This window comes from Choloepus didactylus, chromosome 5 (genome assembly GCF_015220235.1).
Source record: "Choloepus didactylus isolate mChoDid1 chromosome 5, mChoDid1.pri, whole genome shotgun sequence".
NCBI lineage: Eukaryota > Metazoa > Chordata > Mammalia > Pilosa > Megalonychidae > Choloepus > Choloepus didactylus.
In genome coordinates, this window is record NC_051311.1 from 165,557,451 (window position 1) to 165,576,706 (window position 19,256).

At 55.2% G+C, this 19,256-nt stretch overlaps 1 protein-coding gene across 4 annotated transcripts; it reads right to left on the bottom strand.

The window, feature by feature from the left end:
• Positions 1 to 312: 312 nt before the first annotated feature.
• On the bottom strand, positions 313 to 11,618 carry NACAD (NAC alpha domain containing). Of its 4 annotated transcripts, none has more exons than XM_037837269.1 (9): positions 11,462 to 11,598; positions 4,146 to 7,979; positions 1,989 to 3,899; positions 1,677 to 1,792; positions 1,476 to 1,550; positions 1,018 to 1,164; positions 781 to 921; positions 568 to 690; positions 313 to 393 (listed from the first exon to the last, which is right to left on the bottom strand). In XM_037837269.1, exons 1-9 carry the CDS (start codon positions 11,526 to 11,528, stop codon positions 379 to 381), a joined length of 6,429 nt encoding a protein of 2,142 aa, XP_037693197.1. In that variant the 5' UTR covers positions 11,529 to 11,598; the 3' UTR covers positions 313 to 378. The 4 variants fall into 4 exon arrangements, with proteins under 4 accessions (XP_037693197.1, XP_037693196.1, XP_037693198.1 ...); XM_037837268.1 differs by having other exon boundaries at positions 4,023 to 7,979; XM_037837270.1 differs by having other exon boundaries at positions 1,989 to 7,979; positions 11,462 to 11,618.
• Positions 11,619 to 19,256: the final 7,638 nt, after the last annotated feature.

Here is a 19,256-nt window from a genome sequence, read left to right on the forward strand (position 1 = left end):
TAGAGAAAGGAGGGGAGCCCCGAGCTGGGTCTGTTGCAGGGCCTGTATTTAAAGGGCCACAACTTCCTCTGCCGAGAGGCTGGTGGAGCTTTCAGCCTGACATCTCTCAGATCCCTCCTGAGCCCCTTGCTCCTCCAGAAAACTCCAGTCCCCAAGACTCCTCTTCTCTGGGCTAGAGAGCCCACCCCTTGCACCCATGGCCAGGAGCCCCGACCTCACATTCCCTTCTGATGCCAGGGAAGGGACGACCACCCCGGGCTTTGCAGTGAGGCTCCACTCTCAGACAGGCGGGAGGCAGGGGCTGGCAGAAGCTGAGGGAATCCAAATTTATTGAGCAGCGAGGGGAGGGGAAAGGGATGGGAGGGCGGTCGCACAGTGCTACATCGTCAGCTCCTGCAGGAAACACGGAAAGGGACATCAGGTCAGGGGGAGAGGGGGTCCCCCCAGCACACCTGACAGCTGGCCCTTCCGCTGGGGCCCTCAGGGAAGGCTGGCCCAGGCAGTGACCCGGCCTGCAGAGGGAGCCGGGGCCCCCCCACCTCCGGAAAGGGTCTGGCCCACGCTCACCATGATGGCGTTGACGATGTCACTGTGGTTGTCCCTCAGGGCCCGCACGGCCTTGGCCCTCGACACATTGGCCTGGGCCATCACCAGCTCGATGTCTCGCAGCTCCAGCCCCGACTCATCCACCTGGAAGAGGGAGCAGGCAGAGAGGTGGTGGGGAGCGGGCAGGGGGCTGCCCAGCCACCCCAAGCAGAGCCCCCAGCACCCTCAGCGCACCTCCTCTTCCTCCTCCTCCTCCTTGCACTCCTGCTTCACCTGCGGCCCAGGTGCCGACTCAGGGGCCAGGGCCAAGGGCTCTGCAGGCACCTTGAACTTCTCAGCTGCTGCTTTGTGCACTTGCTGGGAAAGGTCCTCGATCTGCAGCCACACAGAGGCAGGCATGTCAGGGAAGGGAAGGGAGAAGAAGGGAGGAGGGGGGCCCCCCATTTTCCCCTGGTCACAGCCAAGACAGACCTTGGCCTCCCCAAAGACGACATAGGTGTCTGAGGCAGGGCTCTTGAAGACGTCGGGCTTGGTGATGACAAAGAGGATGTTCTTGGACTTCTGGATGGTGATCCTGGTGACCCCCTGAATCTGCCGCAAGCCCAGCTTAGACATAGCCTGGCGGGGCAGAGGGGGCTCAGACCTGTGCCTTGCCCCCAGGTGGGAAGCAGAGCAGAGATCCCGGCTGCAGACTGCCCGGGGGAAGAGGGAGGGCACTGCCACCCACTCACCGCCTTTCCCCCTCCCAAGCAAGAGGGCTGGCCGTGGCCTGACCTGGCCTGAGCTGGTTTGCAAGGCGGGTGAGGGTCTGGAGCTCTGTTTGCCTGAAGGACCCCTGCCCTCCACCACGGAACCTCAGACCGCCCAGCAGTGGGGTGTGAGACTGGGGTGTGGGCAGGGCACCCACCGCCCTCGCCCTCCCCACCCACCTTTCGGGCCTTCTTCTCGCTGCGACTCTGCTTGGCTTTGGCGATGGCCTCTTCATTGCTGCCTGCAGTTGGGGCCTAGGGAAAGGACAGAGGGCCTGAGCATTGGGGGGCTGTGGGAGCTTGGAGCCCACGCACCCCTTCCTCCATGCCCTCCCCAGACCCAGGTGGAGGGCATGGCCCGGGGGTGGGGGTGGGGGGCACCTGGGGCGGGCAGGGCGCTGTCCGAGGTGCTGACAGGTCCTGCTCCTCCGGCTCGGGAGCCGAAGACTCTGCGAGGCTGTCTGAGTGCTGGCCGGAGCCCCGGGCGGGCAGCAGGTCTGCGGGGCAGGAGGCGGCCTGTGAGGACACCGAGGCTCCCAGCCCTGCCCCCTTGGCTGCATCTCGGGCCCAGTGACGGACGATCCCCTCTCCTTCCCGGGCCAGCATTCTGGGCCTGCCTGGCCCGCGTCATGCTCACCCCTCCCGCCAGCCCAGGACAGCAGGCCCCAGAACCCCCCACACCCATCTCCTCACCTTCCTCCTCCAGGCGATCCTGGTCCTCTTGCTGCTCGGCGGCTGGGAGCCCCGGAGGGCTGGCCAGGGTTCGGGGTCCAGAGCCAGGAGGCACTTGGCAGTGGGGGGAGAGATAAGAGGCCGGGTCTTTGGCATGGGCACCCCCCATGGGGGCTGCCTGGGGGCTGAGGAGGGGAGATTGGAGTGAGAGGCTAGCCTGCTGCCCAGCCCCAGGAGGCACCAGGTTTCCTGAGACAGCAGCCAATGCCCACTGAGCTTCTGCCCGGAGCTGCTGGGGGCTTGGAGAGCGTGGGGGCTCCTCACCAGCATCTTCTCTGGGGCCCTGGCAAAGGCAGGGGGCAGAGGGCACAGAGTGGGGAGGAGAAGCCCCAGTGGGGACACTGGGAGTGAAGGGGTCAGGATCCGGGGCCCTATCCTGGGGCGCGGTGGGCAGGTCCTGGGCAGGGGTCTCTGGAGGCTGGGAGGGGGTGCGGTTGAGGACACTGGGTGCTTCTTCACTGGCCGGACCAAGGTGTGGTCCTCGGAGGCCTGCCCCCTCCCTGTCCCCAGTGCTGAGCACAGGCTCCAGCCCCCCCGAGGGTGTTGGAGATGTGGTGGCAGATGTTTCGGAGCAGTCCCAGCCCAGCCTGGAGGTGGTCCCTGCTGAAGACTCTGGGCCAGTGCCCCAAATGGGCTCTAAGGTCACAGAGGGAGAATGCCCAGACCCCTGGGTCACCTCAGCCCCCGGATCCCTTCTGTCTTCCGGTGGACTCAGGGGCCACACCTGGCAGGCCTCAGGGCAGGCAGCAGGACGCACCTCCCGGCTGCGGCTCCCACGAGCCTTCCCCGAACCTTTGGGCCTGGGAACAGGTCTGTGCTCAGTCGACTTGGGGCCTCCACCCCTCTGGTCTTTGCCCCTCAGGCTTGGGAGGGCTGAGGCTTCCTCCAGGGGTGGGTGGGGCTCAGACCCATCATCTGTCTCCAGGCAGGTGGGCGCTGAGAGGTTTTCTGCCACCCCCTTCTCTCCCTGGACAGATCCAGGCCCTGGGGGTTCCAGGGGTTCCTCCAGAGGCAGGTGGGGCTTTGACCCATCATTTGTCTGCAGGCAGGTAAGCACTGAAATGTCCTCTGCTACCCCCTCTTCCCTTCCCCATCCAAATCCAGGTTCCGGGGGGTCTGGTGTCTCCTCCAGAGGCAGGTGAGGTTCAGACTCATCATCTGTCTGCAGACAGGTGGGTGCTGAGAGGCTTTCTGCCACCCCCTTCTCTCTCTGGACAGATCTCGGCTCTGGGGGCTCTGGGGTCTCCTCCAGAGGCAGGAGAGATTCAGTTCCATCATCTGTCTGCAGGCAGGTGGGCACTGAGAGGCTTTCTGCCACCCCCTTCTCTCCCTGGAGAAATCTCGTCTCTGGGGATTCTGGGGTCTCCTCCAGAGGCAGGAGAGGCTTGGACCCATCATCTGTCTGCAGGCAGGTGGGCAATGAAATGTCCTCTGCTACCTCCTCTTCCTCTCCCCATCCAAATCCAGGTTCTGGGGTCTCCTCTAGAGGCAGGTGAGGTTTAGACCCATAATCTGTCTGCAAGCAGGTGGGTGCTGAGAGGCATTCTGTCACCCCCTTCTCTCCCTGGAGAAATCTTGGTTCTGGGACATCTGGGGTCTCCTCCAGAGGAAGCTGAGGTTCAGACTTATCATCTATCTGCAGGCAGGTGGGTGCTGAGAGGCTTTCTGCCACCCCCTTCTCTCTCTGGACAGATCGCGGCTCTGGGGGGTCTGGGATCTCCTCCAGAGGCAGGAGAGATTCAGTTCCATCATCTGTCTGCAGGCAGGTGGGCACTGAGAGGCTCTCTGCTAGCCCCTCCTCTCCCTGGCTACATCCAGACTCTGGGGGCTGTACAGCCTCCTCCAGGGACAGGTGAGGTTCAGTCCCATCATCTGTCTGCAGGCAGGTGGGTGCTGAGAGACCCTCTGCTACTCCCTCCTCCTCTCCCTGGCTAGATCCTGGTTCTGGAGGTTCTGGGGGTTCCTCCAGGGGCAGGTGGGGCTCAATCCCATCATCTGTCTGCAGGCAGGTGGGTGCTGAGAGACCCTCTGCTACTCCCTCCTCCTCTCCCTGGCTAGATCCTGGTTCTGGAGGTTCTGGGGGTTCCTCCAGGGGCAGGTGGGGCTCAATCCCATCATCTGTCTGCAGGCAGGTGGGTGCTGAGAGACCCTCTGCTACTCCCTCCTCCTCTCCCTGGCTAGATCCTGGTTCTGGAGGTTCTGGGGGTTCCTCCAGGGGCAGGTGGGGCTCAATCCCATCATCTGTCTGCAGGCAGGTGGGTGCTGAGAGGCTTTCTGCTACCCTTTTCTCTCCCTCAATAGACCTCGGCTCTGGGGGGTCTGGGGTCTCCTCTAGGGACAGGTGAGGTTCAGTCCCATCATCTGTCTGCAGGCAGGTGGGTGCTGAGAGGCTCTCTACTACCTCCTTCTCTCCCCATCCAGATCCAGGCTCTGGGGGTTCTGAAGTCTCCTCCAGAGGCAGGGGAAGTTCAGTTCCATCGTCTGTCTGCAGGAAGGTGGGTGCTGAGAGGCTTTCTGCTACCCTTTTCTCTCCCTCAACAGACCTTGGCTCTGGGGGGTCTGGGGTCTCCTCTAGGGACAGGTGAGGTTCAGTCTCATCATCTGTCTGCAGGCAGGTGTGTGCTGAGAGACCCTCTGCTACCCCCTCCTCCTCTCCCCACCCAGATCCTGGTTCTGAGGGTTCCAGAGATTCCTCCAGGGGCAGGTGGGGCTCGGACTCATCATCTGTCTGCAGGTAGGTGGGTGCTGAAAGGCTCTCTGAAACCCCCTTCTCCTCTCCCCATCCAGATCCAGGTTCTGAGGGTTCTGGGGTCTCCTCCAGAGGCAGGTGAAGTTCAGTTCCATCATCTGTCTGCAGGCCGGTGTGTGCTGAGACACCCTCTGCTATCCCCTCCTCCTCTCCCCATCCAGATCCAGGCTCTGGAGGTTCTGAAGTCTCCTCCAGAGGCAGGTGAGGTTCACTTCCATCATCTGTCTGCAGGAAGGTGTGTGCTAAGACACCCTCTGCTATCCCCTCCTCTTCTCCCCATCCAGATCCTGGTTCTGAAGGTTCCAGAGGTTCCTCCAGGGGCAAGTGGGGCTCAAGCTCATCATCTGTCTGCAGGTAGGTGGGTGCTGAGAGGCCTTCTGAAACCCCCTCCTCCTCTCCCCATCCTGATCCAGGTTCTGAGGGTTCTGGGGTCTCCTCCAGAGGCAGGTGAAGTTCAGTTCCATCGTCTGTCTGCAGGCAGGGGTGTGCTGAGACACCCTCTGCTACCCCCTCCTCCTCTCCCCATCCAGATCCTGGTTCTGAAGGTTCCAAAGGTTCCTCCAGGGGCAGGTGGGGCTCGGACTCATCATCTGTCTGCAGGTAGGTGGGCACTGAGAGGCTTTCTGAAACCCCCTCCTCCTCTCCCCATCCAGATCCAGGCTCTGGAGGTTCTGGGGTCTCCTCCAGAGGCAGGTGAAGTTCAGTTCCATCGTCTGTCTGCAGGCAGGGGTGTGCTGAGACACCCTCTGCTACCCCCTTCTCTCCCCATCCAGATCCTGGTTCTGAAGGTTCCAAAGGTTCCTCCAGGGGCAGGTGGGGCTCGGACTCATCATCTGTCTGCAGGTAGGTGGGCGCTGAGAGGCTTTCTGAAACCCCCTCCTCCTCTCCCCATCCAGATCCGGGCTCTGGGGGTTCTGGGGTCTCCTCCAGAGGCAGGTTCGGTTCGGTTCCATCATCTGTCTGCAGGTAGGTGGGTGCTGAGAGGCTTTCTGCCATCCCTTTCTCCCCCTGGCCAGATCCAGGCTCTGGGTGGTCTGGGGCCTCCATGCCAAAAGCGAAACCTGGCTCTTCCCAAGCAGTCGAGGGTGTCACCGCTTCTGCACCTGGCTCCCCCTGCAAGGTGAGATCAACTTCATCTTGCTGGACCTGGTCCAAGGGTAGCCTTTCCAGGCCCAGAGTGAGGTCTGCTGGTTTTTCCTCAGGTGGAGGACTTGCCACGGCTACCAGCTCAGCAGCAGGCCCCAGCCCTAAGGTCACACCTGCTTCCTGCGGGGCCAGGGCTGCCACCGAAGTCTCGGACTCCGTCCCTCCCACGCAGCCTCTTTCTTCCTGCAGGGCCAGAGGGGTTACCATAGCAACATCCTCCTGGCCTAAGGGGAGGCTGACATCTTGCAGAAGCAGAGGCACTGCCATAGAAACAGATTCCTGGTGCAAGGTGAAGCCTGCCTCTTTTTGCGGGGTCAGAGGAATTGCTGAAGAGACAAACTCCTGGGGTAAAAGGAGGTCTATTTCTCCTTGCTGGGGAACAGGTGCTGCTGTCACAACAGACTCCTGGCCCGAGGAGAGACCTGGGCCTACGTCTTCCTTTGGGTTCTGAAGAGTTATTGATGTCTCGAGAGAATCTGGGCATAATGTGGGGCTCACTTCTCCCTGCCCAGCTTGAGCTGTTTCTGTAGCCACCGTCTCCTGGCCTAAGGTGAAGTTCGCTGCCTCCTGTTGGGGCCGAGGTGCTGCCCTGGCAACACTGGGCAGTCCTCTGGTGGATCCTGCATCCTCGTTCCATGGGGCTGCCATGGCAACAGGCTCTGGGCTGTAAGGTGTCAGCGTGGCAGCCGATGCCTGGCCAGAAAGGAAACCCTCCTCAGGAAGCGGAGCCTCTGCCATCATCATCTTCACGGCCGCTTCCTGGTTTGCAATAAGGTGGACTTGCCCCTCTGAGACTTGAGGGGTGGGCACCATCGCAGCCACCCCCTGGCCCAGGGACGGGGCCGTCTCCTGTGTCTGCAGCCCCTCGGCCCCGTCTAACTGACTGTCCTCCACCTTATGGATGGTATCATGGGGCAAGGTGCTGGGCTGGGCGTGGGGCTCTCCACTGTACAGCCGTTCATCCTCCACCCCTGCGTAGGAAGCGGAGTCGGAGTCGGAGGAGGCCGCCGAGGTGTCGTCCCGGAAGGCGAAGGCCTCGTCCACACCCTCGACGATGGACATGTCTGATAGGGACTGCAGGAAGGACGCGGACGTGCTGTCGTCCTCGCTCTCCCCTGCCAGGTCCGCCCCGGGGGAGGAGGCCACAGCCTCTTCCTCGGGCGGCAGCAGCGTGATCTCCATGGCGTCCACCTGGAAGATGAGGCTGCCCTGGAAGGGCAGGAGGGCGGCGGGAATCATCGGGTCGTTTGCCAGGAAGTCCAGGTCGAAGAAGTGCTCCCCCTGGCCCCAGGAGGAGCTGCTGTCGGGGGACAGGCTGGACACAGAGGAGGTTGGGCTCGTGGGCGTGGCCGGGCGGGGCTCCTGCTCCTCCACCCCCCCTCCTGGGGAGCACGGGCGCCAGCCCAAGGCCAAGTCCAAACCTTCAGCAACCGCCAGCATGTTCAGGGAGCAGGACGGCGAGGAGGCCCAGCTGTCCCCGTCAGCCGTGACGTAGGAGCCCGACGGCGAGGGGGGCGGTGAGTTTCGCAGCAGCTCGGTCTCTGCATCCCAGGCTTCTCTGGGGGGCCCGTCGCCTGGAAGCAGGGCGTAGGTGGTGGCCTTGGGAGGGGTGGACGGTGGCGTGAAATAGGAGTCAGGGTCCGGGTGAGGGCAAGGCACAGGAGGGTCACCCTGAGAACACAACTCGGGGGGTGGGTCCAGGTCTGTGCACCCACCCTCCCAGTCCCTGAGCTCTGGTGGGGCTGTCCTGGGTGACGGGGGAGCCCCGCAGGTCTCCTCGCCCATCACAATCCGTGGCTCCAGGGTGGCCGGGAGAGGGGCCTCTGCAGACAGAGCCTCAGGGAGCGCGGGGCCCAGGCTGCCCTCAGCTGCGGCCACCCAGGCTGATGGGGCCTGGCCTGGCCCTGCATCCCAGCTGGCTCCCTCGGGCTGGGGCCGGGCGCCCGGCTTGCTGGGCAGGAACGTGAGGGCCAAGGGGCTGGGCCCAGGAGTCAGGGCACAGTGCTCCAGCCGGTCCCCACTGGGGGTGGTGGCAGCTGCGGCATCACAGGACAAGTCTGGGGAGACAGAGAAAGAGATGAGAGTGGGCCTGGGGCCCCCGGGCAGCCCCCTGATGCAACTGCAAGGCATCTGCCATACCAAGGAGAAGCAGAGCTTCAAAGCCATGCCACCTCCCCCTTTCTCAGAGGAGAAACTGAGGCACAGGTCAAGGAGAGGCCAAAAGCTGAGATGCTTGCAAAGGGCTTGGAGGAGAGCTGGTATGGGAAGGCAGGAGGTAGAAGAAGCTGTGTGGGCTGCCTTTGAGGGGACGATGGGTAAGAGTTTGGAGGAAGCAATGAGAAGCGGTTCAGAGTTGTGAGTCTGGGAGTGGGGTGGGGAAGAGGGTCTGGAGGCAGCACCACTGTCTGTTATAAATGGAATCGCCCTTTGGCTTTTTCTCTGAGAGACTCCAAGAAAGGTTTAACTTGCTTTCTCATCTTCCCTGGAGATGGGCTTGCAGCTGCTTCTTAATGTAATCTACACTAGGGTTTGTTTGGGCTTTGCAGAAGCAGGGCCTGGGCTATCTGAAGCTGTTGCACAGCCAGAAGTCCTTTCCCTGGAACTCCCTGTTAGACTTGCCACCTTGCAAGGGGCCCAGCCTGGGGGTGGCGGTCCTGCTCTCCAGCTCCAGCTCTGCCGCCTAGTGTGACCTGGGCAAACCTACCCCCATTTTGGGTCTCATGGATGACTGCTGTAACAGGAGGTGAGTTTCTTCTCTTTGGCTCCTTCTACTCCTTTCCTTGCCATCCAGCCCTACACCCCAACTTGTCAGGGCCTCCCCAGGGCCCTGTACCCTAGCTCTGCTCCCAGAACTCAGCCCAGGGTGGCACAGGAAGAAGGGGAAGCCAGAGCCCCTGCATTCAGCTAAGTCTCCAGAGAATGGAGGGGGGCATCCCCACTGAGACTGGGTTTGAGCCACTGAAAGTGGCACTGCATTGGGGCCAGGAGGGCAGTACCGATGACCCCTCCCATGGGGCGCAGAGGGAAAGGCCTGGTTCTGCCAGGCACAGCTGCAGGAAGGCCTGCCAGCTCAGGGAGGGGCTGCAGAATGCATCCGACCCAAGTCCTCTCTGAAAAGCGGCAGCTCAATCCCATCACCCTCCGCCAGGGGAACATGATGGGCTGTGAGCCACACCCCTCCCCGGCTGCCCTGCTCTGGATCCCAGGCGGCCCCACCCTACCACCCAGACCAAGCTTCACCCGGAAGCGGCCACCGCGCCCCGCAGAGCAGACGCTTAGTAAACATTTACGGGCAAAATAAACACCTTCATTGGACAATCAACATGACATGCATGAATCAGAAAATACTTAGAAAGTTCAGGAAAGTAGGAGAAAGCCCTTTCAAGCTGCATCACAACCTGAACCCCTGCTGGTCCCCCTCCCCCTGGTCTTTTAAACATCTGTATTTTATCATAGCTGAGATCATACTGCATATTCGATTTTGAATTTTGCTGTGTTCACACCACATTATCTCATAAGCGTTTTTTTCTGTGCTATTTCAAATGCTAACAAGCCTCAGTTTTGATGGGCCTTTGATATCCCATTTAAGGGGTGCTTGTCAGCTCCCCGACCATCTGCACACCTGCACTTCAGGCCAAGGGCACCTCCATTTGGAGCATCAGCTGAAGGCCCTCCTGCTGCCCCCAGGGCTCAGGCCAGGTACTGCCCCTGCCCCAGAGAGAGGGAGGGAGGGGAGCTACGGGCTGAGTTCTGTCTGGGCTGCGGGGTTAGAGGAGGCTTAAGAGGCCTAGTTCCAATTCCTGCTCCACCAATGCTCCCAAGTTACAAAATCTCTCTGCGCCTCAGCTTTCTCATGGGGAAAACACAGTCCAAGCCGACCCGCAGGGTATCTGCCAAGATGACAGGTGACACTTAAGAAGGGTGAGACCTTCCGGGCCAAGCTGCCCCTCAGCAGGGTCAGAGCTCCAGGCCCGGGGGATGCCAGCACTTTTCACTCAGGGAGGCACTGCTGTGGGCTCCCGGAGGACTGGGAAGTTGGGGTGCTGCGGTAGCCATGGCATCCTGAGAGAAACAGGTCCTTTGGGTCCACAGGGGCAGGGACTGAAACCCAACATCAGGGAGTGGGTGTGGCTGGGGAGGAGGGCGCAGGGCTGCACTGGGCGTGGGGCAGACAAGGGTGGAGCTGGGCCAAGGCTGGAATGGAAGGGAAACCAAAGGCTAGAAGTTTCCCGTGACTTGTTCAAGGTCACCGAGCTAATGGGACCAGAGCCAGCCCAAGACCTTAAGTCTAGGGATTCCTGATCTGCACTGCAAGACCGCACCCCTTCTCCCCCACTTCACCCCGCATCGCTTTTGCGGGACCTGGGAAGGAGGTCCTAGCGGGGAGGAGGCAGCCTGTGTCACCTCCCTGGTCCCTGGACCCAACACTGGCCCCATCCCTAGGGCCCAGAGCCCGTGACTCTGTCCACTGAGCAGGGTACCCTTGGCCATCCCGGGGCCATGGCTGCCTTGGGGACACCACACCACACATGCCCCCAACCTCCATGGGATGCCATCCCAGCTCTGATCTTCCCCAGACCCAGGACTGACCCTATCAGCCTCCTCCAACGCTTGCTGACATGGCCTGTCAAGGACACTGGGACTGTCTGCACACCCTGGCCACTGCCCTCCAGCCTTGCTCCCGGTCCTCCTGCAGCCCCTCCCCCACTGTCTCCCAGCATCCCCGATCCTCTCTGCCTTTTCTCCCACAACTAGTCCCCCTTGGACCCTCGGTCTTGGGCCTCCCCAGGTTCAAGCTTCAGGCCCGCTCCTCCCTCTTGAGCAGTGACCAGTCCAGCCACAGCCTCCCACCCTGTTCACGGATCCCTTTGGGGGAGGCTTCGGACCTCTCTGGGCGGTCCCAGTGGTGCCAGGTTGCAGTTCAGAACCCCTTCCTGTCTCCTCAACCCCCATGGGTGGCTGAAGGGGTGCCGGCTTGGCTTTCAGAGATGTGGCCGAGCTCCGCCCCCCCAGCCCCCCTCCAGTCTCCACTCGCCTTGGATCCCACGGGCGGCCCTGCGCGCACACAATAGGGCGCGGCGCGCCGGGGTCCCCAAAGGCTGGGGCCCCTAAAACCCGGAGCCCCGCGGGACCCACTGTCCCGGCAGCAGGGCCCGGCCGGGAGCGCACGCGGGCCCCGGATGCACAGCTCCCTGCGGCCTCCCAGCCCCAGCAGCAGCCAGGCCAGGGGGCCAAGGGCGCAGGTCCTCGGGAACTCGCAGCCTGTCTCCTGTGCCCCCAGAAGACACTCCCTGCCCCCATCCCCGCCCCCTTCCCGCAGTCCTTCAGCGTGAGGGCTAGAGGGGAGGGTGCTGCAGGTTTCAGGTGGAGGGAGGGACCCGGCGCGGAAAAGACCGGGTCGGGGACAGCGAGAAGGGGGTAGGAGCACGGAGAGGGAAGGAATGGAGAGGAGAAAGCCGGGAGGGACAGGCAAGCCCCTGCCGCGGCCCCGCCGGCGACCACCCGCCTCCCCACCGGGGCTGGGGGCCGCCCGCCTCACCTGTGCGGGGGCCGGCGCCGCCCGCCTCCGGCAGCAGCAGCTCGGCGCGGGCAGCCTCCCCGGGCATGGCCTGGCCGTGCGCCCGCGCGTCTGTCGGTCCGTCTGTGCGGCCGCCCCGCGGAGCCTGCGCGGCCGCCGCCCCTCGGCTGGCGGGAGGAGGGGTCCGCGGTGACGTCAGCCGCCCCGCCCGCCCGCCGCCCCGAGTGAGCGTGAGCGCGGGGTGCCAGGCACTGCGGAGGCGGGCGGGGTGCGCGGGGCCATCGCCTCCTCCCGCCCCTCCCCGCAGCCCCCTCCTCCTCCCCCTTCACACCATCCTCCCTGCGCCTCCGTCCCGCCCTCCTCCCCCCCCTCCCCACCGCCCCTCCCCCCGGACTGCAGCTCCCGGGGAGGCCGGGGTGGAGCTTCAGCCCCACTTCAGGAGGAGGGGGCACGGGGCCAGCTGGAGGGCTGGGACCCGCACCCAGGGTGGCGTCAGCCCGCGGCCGGGCAGGGGGAGAGGCGGGACGCGGCGCCGAGAACCTGCGGTCGGGGCGGGGCAGGGCCGAGGCGCTGGGGGAGGGGGCGCGAGCGCCTGAGGCCTCGGAGGAGACGGGGACTCCCTCACCCGCGGGACCCCTGCCCAGGCCCTCTCAGCAGACCCCTGCCTTCAGCCTCCCGCGACCGCCGGGGTAAAGAGGATTCGGGAAGCCAGCGGCCTCAGGGCGCCGCCCCCTGCTTCCCCGGCTCCCGGGCTGGGCGGGGGCCGTTTTCCGCCTTGCTGACTGTGCAGCGGGTGTGCGGGGAGGCCCGGGGAGGTGGGGGCCCCTTCAGCCACAACCATCCAAAAGGCGAGCCGGAGCCGGTGGGCTCGGAAGCGATTGGCTGGTCCACCCCAGTCGTCAGTCTCCATGGCAACCTCCTCCTGTCCCCATGGCAACCAGGGACCGAGCCGGCGGGAGCGCGGGAAGGGAACACAGCCTGAGACAAGCTCCCTGGGCCGTGACTGGGTCTCCATCGCTCTCTGTAGCTCGGCGATTGATCGTGTCTTTCCATCCCTTCACTTCTTCAGGTAGGGGCAGTGTGGCCATTGCCACGGCCCCAAGAATAAAAACTCCCCCCTTGGCCTTCCCGAAGATGCACTTGTTGCTTCCACACAGCACACAGCCCGCCCACCACCCAGATTCACTGAGTAACCCACCCTGTGCCAGGCCCTAGGGACACAGAGATGAATGGGATATTGTTACCATAGATCAGGGAGGAAGAGAGACGGGAATCAGAACACACTATTGTCTAGGGAGTGAGTAAGTTTCCTGGTCCTCAGTCCTCTGCTCTCCTGGCTCTGCCCTGCAGCTCAGGAAGCCAGGGACTGCCCTCTGACACCCCCTAGACCCCCACCCACCAGGGTCAGGCTGCTCATCTGGCTGCCTGCTGGGCATCTCTCTCCTGCATGCCAGGCACCACACTCTCCACACCCAGCACTATGCCTGCATTCTCTCAGTCAGTGGGAATTCAGCCATGCAGCTATCCATCCTGGCCGCTCACCCAGAAATGCAGGACTCATCCTCTCCTTCCCTCCCTTTACACCTTCCACTCATCTTTACTCCCCCCCCCCAAGTATTTCTAAATGACCTATGACCCCTCTCCCGTTGGCTTAGCTGAGTCCTTTATAACCTTGATTTCTCTGGTAACTGCCTTCAATCTGACAACTGAACTGCCACTGAGTTTTCAGACACTAAATCTGACCATGCCACTCATAAGTTTAAGACTCTTCAGAGGGATTAAGGGGCTTCCAGTTGAGACAAGGTGTCACAGACTTCTCTCTGCTCTTCCCCACTAAATACACCTCTAAATCCAGGAAATAGCTCAAGAAACAACCAAAAAGGAACTTTCGAAAATGAAGAGGAAGGCTAGCTGGTTAGGGACTCCAGGACTGGAGGAGCAGCAGAGCAGGCAGGGCCCATTATGACACCCACCATCAGAAGAAGACAACCTGGGCTGACATTTCCCACCCCCCTCCTACTGACAGGAGAACACCCAGGTAGGCTAATTTTCCCTCCCTATGGAACTGGAGTCCTACTGATAACACCCGGTGAGCCTGGCAGAACTGGCAAAGGAGATCAATTGGCAGCCCCACTGACATGCGACCAATGTAAGCACACTGCACCAGGCCTGAGACTGCTACTGCTCCTGCCCAATTGAAAAACGGATCTTGCCACAATCTCCTAGCCTGGGAGGCACTCTCCATCCCCAAAGGCCAGAGGGTCCCCTCCACCCCACCACCCCAAGGCACCAGGTGGCCCAGCCTGGGGAAGTTCCTTTAGTCCCTTCAAACAGCACCAGCAGGGACCAGCAAAAGACCCAGTGGCACAAGATAAACCAGAAAGACCAACAGAGCACCGCAAAGACTCAGAAAAGGCCAGGACCTGCATGCTAAACCTAAACAAGGTGACCGCCTGGAAAATAAAAAATTTGAATAGGACCCAGGGTCTCCTAATATAATGGCCCAAATATCCAGGATACAATTAAAAAAATGTCAACCTGTCATATCAGGAACAATGAACATCACAACTAGAATGAGAAAAGACAACCAACTGATGCCAACCCTTAGATGAATAAGATGCTTGAATTACCTGACAAGGGTTTTAAAGCAGCCATCACAAAAAGTGATCCAACAAGCAATAACAAATTATCTTGAAAGAATTGAAGAAAAAGATCTCAGCAAAGAAATAGATGTTATAAAAAAGAGCCAAATTTAGATAATAAAAAAGTATTTGCAAAGTCATTTGAGGGACTAGATTAGAAAGATGGAACTGTCACCTGGGAAATTCTCTCAAGCACTGGGGACTCCAAATTTAATAAACCAAGCCCTTGATCTTGAGGCTGACCCTTATGAAACTTATTTCTGTAATGGTGAAGCTGACCCTACTTATAAAGATGCCTAAGAGTCACCCCCAGAGAACCTCTTTTGTTGCTCAGATGTGGCCTTTCTCTCTCTAAGCCAAACTCTGCAAATAAACTCATTACCCTCCCACCTATGTGGGACATGATTTTCAGGGGTGTAAGTCTCCCTGGCAACATGGGACATGACTCCCAGAGCTCAGACTGGCCCTGGCATCATGGGATTGACAATGCCTTCTTGACTAAAAGGGGGAAAAAAATGTAACAAAATAAGACTTCAATGGCTAAGAGATTTCAAACAGAGTCGAGAGGTCATTCTGGAGGTTACTCTTATGCAGTTTCAGCCAGATATTGCAAGTTGCCATGGTATGTCAAGCCCTAACCAACAGCATTCCTAAAAACCCTAAAGAATACCCGGGGTTCTATCTAAGACTCTATAAAAGCTTTACTTATTAAGTTTATTTTTCAGACACTTAAAACCTCTAGATTGTTCCTTTGCCAGATAAGCCCTGAAACTTAGAGGTACCAGTCTCTCCCAGAACATCAACCAGTAGCATCCCTCTACCCTATAATGTCGATACCCCTTTTCAACATGAAGAAGTTAGAAAGGTCATTGCCCAAATATCCCTGAAGATTGAGAGAATGATCAAATGAGAGGGAGGAGATGTAATAGAGAAATTAGGATTCAAAAAATCATTTTGACTACTGAATCATTATATAGATATTTCCTTTTAGTTTGTAGTGCATTAGAACAGCCAGAAGGCAATACCTGAAATTCTGGGACTGTAACCCATACTATACTTTGAAATTTGCTCTATAACTGCTTGTTAAACTGTACTTCATAATTTACCATTTTTCTGTATATATGTTATATTTCACAATAAAAATGTTAAAAAAGAGAGCCAAGTGAAAATTATAAAACAATGTAAAATAATAACAGAAATGAAAAACGCATTGGATGGGCTTATTAGTCAGTGGAAATGACTGAGGTTAGAATCAGTGAAATTGTGGGCAGATCAGTAGAAATTATCCAGCTGAAAACAAAGAAAATCAGCTGGAAAAAAATGAATATAGGCTCAGGAACCTGTGGGATGATAACTAAAGATTTATCATTTGTATCATTGGAGTCCCAGAAGGAAAGGAGAGAGTGGAGCTGAAAAGAGTATGCAAATAAATGATGGCAGAAATTTCCCAAATAAGGCAAAAAATATAAACTTGCTGATCCAAGTAGCTGAGAAAAGCTCAACTAGGATAAACCCAAAGAAATCAACTTTAAAACATATCATAAGAAGGGTGATGTCACCAAGATGGCAGAGTGACATGAACTCAGGGCTCTGTTCTCCCAAAAAGATTTTAAACAACAAGAAAAAACTGGCAGAACCATTTTTCTCAGAGCTCTGGAAAACAGTTAAAGAGATGCAATAACTGAGAAAGCACTGAATTGAGAAAAAGGCAACTTAAAATTGGTATAAAAACCTCTTGGCACCCGCTGGCTCTTTCTTCCCCCACCCCCTCCCCAGTGCTGTGTGGAACATGCTCCTATGTGAGTCACTGGTCCCAGTTCTGGAGAGAGCAGTTTAACCCTCATGCGCATACCAGGGATGTATGCATATCTATACCAATCTGTCTGATGGTAGCCTGAAAGACTGAACCCGTATATTTCATCTCTGACTCACTGACACAGAACTTGCCCTGCACATAGAATCAGCTCAAGGGGCAATCAAACAATCAAATCTCAGTTGCCTGGGACAAATGATTGCCAGTTTTAAGACATATGATGCAGCAACTGGGACTGGGAGGAAAAACTTTTTCCTAAAGGAGAAGAAATATTTGGATTCATGTAAATGGGGAAATTCCAACGGCCATGCATGCATGCCCAGGACAAGAAGCATGATCAGGAAAGACCTGGGAAGGCCCTATGATTTTGATTTGGGATGTTCCTTACAGGCTAAACTCTGAAGGATAGCACGTGCACAGACCAATCTGAAAAAACTGGGAGTGATATTCTCTCTCTCTCTTTTGTTATCTTCTGTCGTTCAAGGAAGTCTGTCACAACACTAGCTGGATGCAAGCTAAAGAAACAGATATCTTAATGACTAAAATCCAGACACAACACATTAAACACATTAAAGTGTTAAAATGTTCAGTATACAACAAAAAATTACAATGTAGACCAAAAAAAAGGAAATGATGGCTCATGCAAAGGAGAAAGATAAATCATTAGGAACCATCAATGGGGAAGCCCAAACTCTGGACATAGCAAAGACTTAAAAAATTGTCTCACATATATTCAAATAACTAAAGGAAATAAGGAAAATGAAAGATGAACAAAACAAGTTCAATTAAGAGATAGAAAGCATAAAAAGGAATCAAACAGAAGTACTGGAGCTGAAGACAACAATTACCAAAACTAAAAATTCCATAAAGGGGCTCAATAGCAATTTGGAGCTGGCAGGAAAAAAATCAGTGGACCTTAAGATAAGACAACTGAGGAGCAGAAAGGAAAAAGAATGTAGAAATGTGAACAGAGACTAAGAGATATGTGGAACACCATCAAGTGGACCAATATATGCATTATGGGAGCCCCAGAAGGAGAATAAAGAAAGGGGCAGGAAGAATATTCAAATAAATAATTCATGCAAACTTCCCAAATTTAACTAAAGACTTGAATATACAATCCAAGAAGCTCAATGAGCTCCAAAAAGTATAAACTCAAAAAGATCCACACCAAGAAACGTTATAATCAAACTGTCAAGTGCCAAAGACAGAATCCTGAAAGCAGCAAATGAGAAGCAACACATCATGTACAGGGGAGCCTCAAAGACTAAGTGCCAATTTCTCCTTGGAAACCATGAAGCAAGAAGACAGTGGATGAGATATTTAAAGGGTGCCAACCAAGAATTCTACATCTGGCAAAACTATCTTTCAACAATGAGAGACAGATTAAGATGTTCCCAAATAAGCAAAAGCTGAGGAAGTTTGTCACCTCTAGTCCTGCCTTACAGGAAATACTAAAGGAAATTCTTCAGGTCAAATAGAAAGGACACTAGACATTTGACTGAAGCCACATGAAGAGATAAAGACCTCCAGTAAATGTAACTACATAAGTAAATGTAAATGGCAGTACTGTTTGTCACACAACTTTTTACTTCTTAGAGGATTTAAAAGGCAAATGCATAAAAAGTAATGATAAATCTATGGTTTGGGGCACATAATGCATAAAGAAATAATTTGTGCCCAGAACAACATAAAGGTAAGGGGAATAAAGGGGTATGGTAACATGAATTGTGTATGCTATCGAAGTTTAGTTGGTATCAAATCAAACAACAATTCTTATAGATTTAGGATGTTAAATTTAAGCCCCATGGTTATCACAAAGAAACTATTAGAAAAGTATGCACAGAAGGAAACGAGAAGGGATTCTAATTGGTTCATTACAAAAGAACAATTAAATTTAGAAGTAGATTAATGAAAGAATCGAGAGTCAGAAACACATAAAACTTAAAAAAATAAAATAGCAAAATGGCAGAAGTAAGTCCTTCATTATCAGTAATTTTTTTTAAATTCAATTTTATTGAGGTAAAATCACATACCATACAATCATCCCTGGTGTACAATAAATTGTTCACAGCACCATTATATAGCTGTGCATTCATCATCCCATTCAATTTTTGGACATTTTCATTACCATACACAAAAAAGATTAAAAATATAAGTTAAAGTGGAAAAGAACACCCAAAATACCCCATGCCCCCTCCCTCCCTATTATTCACTTACTTTTTTTCCCTCGTTTTTCTGTTCATCTGTCCCTACTCTGTATAAAGGGAGTGGGAGCCACAAAGTTTTCATACTCACACACAGTGTAAGCTATATAGTTATACAATTGTCATTATCAGTAATTTAAATATTAGTATATTAAGCAGCCTTGTCCAAAGGATTGGAAGAATGGATTAAAAAGCACATGAACCAACTATATGCTGCTTATAAGAGACTTACTAAAATTCAAAAACACAATTAGGTTGAAAGTAAAGGGATGGAAAAAAAAACAATCCATGCATATAGTAATGAAAAGAGATTTGGAAGGCTAGACAAATATCAGACAAAAACTGTTACAAGGGACAAAGAAGGCCACTATATGTTGATAAAAGGACAATTCATCAAGAAAATATAACAACTATAAATATATATGCACCTGGGCAAGGAAACACAAATAGCCAAAACCATCTTGAAAAAGAAGAATGAATTTGGAGGACCCAAACTTCCCAATTTCACTACTTATTACAAATATACAGTAATCAAAACAGCATGGTACTGGCACAAAGACAGACAAATGGAACAATGGAATAGAATTGAGGGTCCAGAAATAAACCCACTCATCTATGGCCAATAGATTTTTTGACAAGAGTGCCACTCATGGGGAAAGAATGGTCTCTCCAACAAATGCTGCAGTGAAAGCACATGCAATGAATGAAAGTGGACCCTTATCGCACACCATACACAGAAATTAACTCAAAATGGGTCAACAGCCTAAATATAAGAGCTAAAACTATAAAACTCTTACAAGAAAGCATAGGGAAATATCTTTAGGAACTTGTATTAGGCAATGGATTCTTAGATGTTACAATGAAAGCATGAACAAGAAAAGAAAAAAAGATAAACTGGACCTCATCAAAATTAAAAACTTTTTTGCATCAAAGGACAATATTAAGAAAGTGAAAAGACAACCAACAGAATGGGAGAAAATATTTGGAAATTGTATCTCTGATAAGGGTTTAATACCCAGAATACATAAAGAATGCCTAGAACGCAGCAGAAATTGATAGAGCTGAAAGAAGAAATAGACAAATTCACAATTACAGTTGAAGACTTCAATTTGACCTTCTTGGCAACTGAAAGAACTAGTGGTCAGAAAGTATTT

Coding starts and splice junctions, on each gene's coding strand:
- NACAD (XM_037837270.1), bottom strand. CDS start 11,528: ATGCCCGGGGAGGCTGCCCGCGCCGAGCTGCTGCTGCCGGAGGCGGGC. Junction 7,980..11,461: donor CGGCGCCGGCCCCCGCACAG/GTGAGGCGGGCG, acceptor CTGTCTCCCCAG/ACTTGTCCTGTGATGCCGCA. Junction 1,793..1,988: donor GGATCGCCTGGAGGAGGAAG/GTGAGGAGATGG, acceptor CCTGCCCCGCAG/ACCTGCTGCCCGCCCGGGGC.